General features: G+C 37.9%; 1 protein-coding gene across 1 annotated transcript; it reads left to right on the top strand.

Moving 5' to 3' along the window:
- Positions 1 to 1,372: 1,372 nt before the first annotated feature.
- Positions 1,373 to 4,149, top strand: LOC119082886. The gene has a single exon (XM_037192545.1). The coding sequence runs from the start codon at positions 2,411 to 2,413 to the stop codon at positions 3,326 to 3,328; it is 918 nt and encodes a 305-aa protein (XP_037048440.1). The 5' UTR covers positions 1,373 to 2,410; the 3' UTR covers positions 3,329 to 4,149.
- Positions 4,150 to 5,377: the final 1,228 nt, after the last annotated feature.

The following is a 5,377-nucleotide window of genomic DNA, read 5'->3' as shown; positions in this document are numbered from 1 at the left end:
CACGGACACAGCCTTTGAACACAAAAAATTCGGTAAATGAGTCACTTAATCGGAAATCGCGAATTAAACTTGCACAAGCTGATGCGTATACTAGCGAGTGACAATCTGGTAATGCGCGGGAAATAACATGTTTCCTCTGATAGTAACTACAAATGACATTTACAAACGTCATTTCATCCGTTCCATTAGGCTAAGGAGTCTGTTCATTTTCTTTTAGTACACAAAAAAAAAAAACGATACGAAAAGTCGATAACTTAGGCGGCAATTTAGTTCAAATTTTATTTTTAAAATTACGTTTCAATTCACCGAAAACTAAGATACTGTTGACCACCATTAAACGACTTGAAGGTATTCACAATATTTTTAGAATAAAACGCCTCTTTTCCATAGGATTATTTTAGCGATCCAGCTCTCACAGGGCCAATCACAAACGATAAACGTCACAAATCAATTCAGCTTCCAACCAATCACCGATTCAAACGGACTATACTTTGAAAAAGTGGCCCCTATTCGACTGTACAACAATGAATGGAATGTGGTATACCACATGAATTTAACACAGCTTCAATCAGAGTTTGACGAAATTGAATCTACAGTAAACACACTCACACAGGTGTGTGACACGCTACGACAACGATTTCTGATCACACCAGATGATGTTAACCAATCTTTAAGTAGTCACAATTATTCACGACAATGTGGAGCTTCATACGATCAAATTCAGTTATCGTTACATTATATTAGGGACTTTAATCTGCATTGGTTTTACGAAACCAAATCCAACAGACCAAAACGCGCTCCGTTCAATATAATAGGGTCCGTTTTGAAGTCTCTTTTTGGAACACTATCACAGGAAGATGCAGAATCATTCCTACATCGATTCGAGGAAATGGATAGGAAATTTATCGATCGACAGGTTTTAATGCAAGAACACATGACATTGTTACAATCTACATTAGACACAATGGACTCCATGTATAGAGAAAACCAAATCTTGCATAATAACACAATTCAACAGTTCGATGTTGTCTTTGCACTTATTGAAGAAGTGCACGGAAAATTTGATGACGTATGGCCAAACATGGCACTAAATACACAATTCGACAATCTTATAAAATACATAGATTCTTCACTTACGTTGTACCATCATAAACAAAAACAATTTTTAGAGGCCATAACATTTGGAGCTACTTCAGTAGCAGCAACCCCAATCATATTACCCCCTTCTATGTTTCTTAATGAACTAGAATATATTCAACAACAAATCAGTGGCGAAAACCTAGATTTACCACTCCCAATTACGAAAGAAAATATGGCTTCATATTACCAAATGGCTTCTACCAGATCAAGAATTATCGATGACCAGCTCATATTATCAATGTCCATACCTCTTATTAACCTCAAACAATATACGTTGGTCAAAGTCACAAGCCTACCAACAAGACTTCCATCTGGACTATATCAATTCATAGTCCCTACACATGAATATATTGCAATCGACGATTTTCACGAAACCTATATTTCTCTAACTGATAAAGAATTAGATAATTGTCACGACCTTCGATCTCAATCTAATGAATCCGACATAGTATGCATACAAAATTCCCCTACGTTCCAAATTACACCCACCCGGGACGACTGCGGAATCACGCTTTTAACTGCATTTAATGACACAAATCACTGTGACACAAGAGTGACCGATATAAAATCTGAACTCTGGATACGATTAAGACAACGTAACACATGGATTGGAGTGTTCCCCACTCCACAGACTATTTACGTGAAATGTCAAAATGTACCGGCAAGGGAACATATGGTACAGGACGTCGGACTAATTTCAATCGGGCAGGATTGCCAATTGAAAACTAATCAAATTTTACTTTCAGCACAAAGCAGTTATTTTAGTGAAATTTACGGCCACATTAAACCCAGAGTAAATATCACATGGTTTTATCCAGAAATTATAGAACAAAAACATTTGACGTTGCCATTAATACAACAAATAGATGCGCCTAACGTAGTTTCTTTTGGAGAATCTGAAAAACTTAGAAAACTCAGTACAAGTATCACACAATTACGGACTCGACTACGACAGCTTTCTAATCAAGAACAGTACCAATTAACGACAAGACAGGACGAACATTCGTTTATAGACAACATTTTAGTTTCGATCATTACTGTCTTATCTCTAATGGCTATGGCAGTTCTTATATTAATAATATGGGAACGTTTTTCACCAACCTCTTATAATGTTACGGAAAGGGAAGGCAACAACACATATGGTCTAAACCATCCAGTAAATGCATGCTTGAACGCAACAGAAACTAATGCATAGAAATTTTATCTTATTATATAATAGCATATTTCATACAACAAAATCTTACCCCAATATTTAGAAATAATAACGAAAATGGTCAGAACACGTCGTCATACACCAAAAACTAACGTAACAACACACCTTCTCTACCAATACTATGGGCAATACGACAACCGTCTACGATCTTATGATATGGGACCCCAGAAATTACGACCGTTAGCTTACAAATTGGCAATTGCGGGACTTTATTACACCGGCAGAACTGATATCGTACAATGTTTTGAGTGCCATATACGTCACATGGATTGGAATAGTAATGACGACCCCATCCAGACACACAAACAAGCCAATCCAACATGCCAATACATACTTCAATGGCAACAAACACAAGTGCGACTTCATCACTTCGCATTGAACGACGAAGCGACTTCCATGATGACATTGGGCCAAAAACTATTCTTAACCACGGCAAGATTTACACACTATAAACATCTACCGCTATCAGGGCAACGCGATAATTTAATCGACCAGGGCCACAACATAATTTGGATGAACTGTTTACATGAGGAAATTAAACAATCTTACGTAACTGTCTACAAACGTTCACTACAAGTTCACAAGGGACAACTCAAATTACATTGGTTCAAAGTGGCACCATTCGATTCAGCGTTTCAATGGTACCGACGGTGCACAACTATGAAATTATGGCACGACAACAAAGGGAAACCAATTCTAGAAAACATTGAGGAAACCCAACAGCAGTGGTTACAATTATCCAACAAACAAAGAAGAACATACTTCCGTTTACAAAGACTCGACAGGAAGCGGTATCGTATACGGACAATCGAAACACATTTAAACAAACATGCCATTAATATCGGACTTTTGGGAGGCATCAACGGCAATATCATAGTATCTCCAATGAACGAGAATCTCAAACTAACACCGGTCTCGGAATTTTTTACAACTCTAATATCTACAATGTCCATGAAAATACTTCACGCTTCTTAAGACGCTCACACCATGTATTTTCACGATTGCAGACATAATGGCACCACACAACAACAACCACATAGTTAAGACATCAGTCAAACGCAATTGGTGGCAAACACTAGCGACTACCAATCAACGACTAGTATACTTCTACAATCATACGATAGCAATAACCAGACGTTTACCGCAGATCGACACTCTCACCAGAGCAACATTGAGACACCTGTTCCTCCAAACAATACACCTCGAGTTCTTCAACATCGAAAATCACTTTCTAACGACGCAACGAACGCTTATACTCACACCAGACAAAAAACACTTCATGATCTGCAAACGATGCCAACCGCAATACACTCTACGAAGTTCACTACTCAAAATAATCCCATACGACGGCGAAGACCACCTTACATTACCCGAAACACTAATCTTTTCACTACTGGAGATTACAGCATTATGGTGCCACAATTGCGACGTACAATTATTCACATGGTTCGACAAGAATGAATGCCCACATCATCATTGACGAAACTACACCAACAGGTTCTGACCATATTATTAACCTAGCGAAATTATATTTTTTATATACTCTTTACAAAATAAGTTGAAACGTTTTTTTTTTTTTTAACTTTGGTTATTTTTCTTTTTCTTAATATAAACATAATATGGTGAGCTATATTTCGCTCAACAATCAATTCCATTCTCCGAACCTCACATTTCAAATTACAACAAAAGAAAAACAACCAAAAGGTGTACGGGAGATCGATTTAGGATAATTATAATTACAAAAGGATAATTAAAAAAAAAAAAAAAAAAAAAAAAAAAAAAAAAAAAAAAAAAAACGATAAGAAAATACTATATTATAATGACGAGATGTTTGTCTTTCTGTCTGTTTGTCCGCTATTTACCGTCAAAATGAAAGTTCAGAGCAAAAAAAAAAAAAAAAACACTTTTTGATATGTTGTAGGGAATGGTCTGAAACGTGGAGAAAACGTGGTCCGGTGAAAAGTCTGTTCGGAGATAGTGAAGTTATGACTGTGGGGAGGTGGAAAATGGCTGAATCGGAATAACTCGGTTATTTTGAGAGATGGAGCGTCGGTGAGGGAAGAAGAAATGTTCCATTTATTGCGGTGAACAAAGTTGCAGAAGAAAGTTTTTTTCTAACTTTTCATCGGGAGGTGGTAGAGTGGATTTTATGGGTTTTTTTGAGGGTCTGGAAAATGTTTTAAATTGTGGAGTGGCTGTTTTGGAAGGTGGTGAGGCGTGCGCGGGCTCAAATGAAAGGTATTGATGGTACGAAGCGAAGAAAAAAAACTGGAAAAAAATTGGGGTCAATTTGTTGGAGTTAAGGTGGTAAGTAGGGTGTTTGCCCACCAACGGGAACACGTTTGTAATTGCGGAGCGGCTGTTTTAGAAGCTAGAGGGGCGTGTGAGGATTTCAACGAAAGGTAACAATCCTACGAATCGAGGAAAAAAAAATTTAGGAAATTCGGATCAATTTCGAGCGAGTGACAGCTCTCCAAGTGGGCCATTTTTGAGCTACTCCAACGTACAGCGATCGATGATGATTTTGAGTTTTTCTTTGAGAAAAATGGATTTGTTTTTGGTGAAAGTTGTGTGGGTTTGAGAGGTGAGTGGTGTGGTTGAATAGAAGTGAACACGGTGTACGCTTTTAGGTAATAGTGACCACCCCCTCGATTTTTGTATCTTTGGCTGTGAAGCAGATGGAAAGTTGGTTTCTTCGGCAAAGTTGTTGGTTATCGAAAGAGTGGTTGTATGGAAGTGACCACAGTGTACGCTTCTGTGTTTGAGTGACCACCCCCTCGATTTTTGTAACTTTTTATGTGAAGCAGATGGAGAGTTGGTTTCTTCGGCAAAGTTGTTGGTTATTGAAAGAGTGGTTGTATGGAAGTGACCGCAGTGTACGCTTTTGTGTTTGAGTGACCACCCCCTCGATTTTTGTAACTTTTTATGTGAAGCAGATGGAAAGTTTGTTTCTTCGACGAAGTTGTTGGTTATCGAAAGAGTGGTTGTATGGAAGTGACCACAGTGTACGCTTTTGTGTGTGAG

The sequence above is a fragment of the Bradysia coprophila genome, unplaced genomic scaffold (assembly GCF_014529535.1).
Source record: "Bradysia coprophila strain Holo2 unplaced genomic scaffold, BU_Bcop_v1 contig_50, whole genome shotgun sequence".
Taxonomy (NCBI): Eukaryota; Metazoa; Arthropoda; class Insecta; order Diptera; family Sciaridae; genus Bradysia; species Bradysia coprophila.
Note: the sequence above shows the minus strand (reverse complement) of the source record. Positions and strands in the feature narration are given on the sequence as shown.

Bases quoted from the DNA above. Each gene is read 5' to 3' on its own strand.
- LOC119082886 (XM_037192545.1), top strand. From the start codon at position 2,411: ATGGTCAGAACACGTCGTCATACACCAAAAACTAACGTAACAACACAC.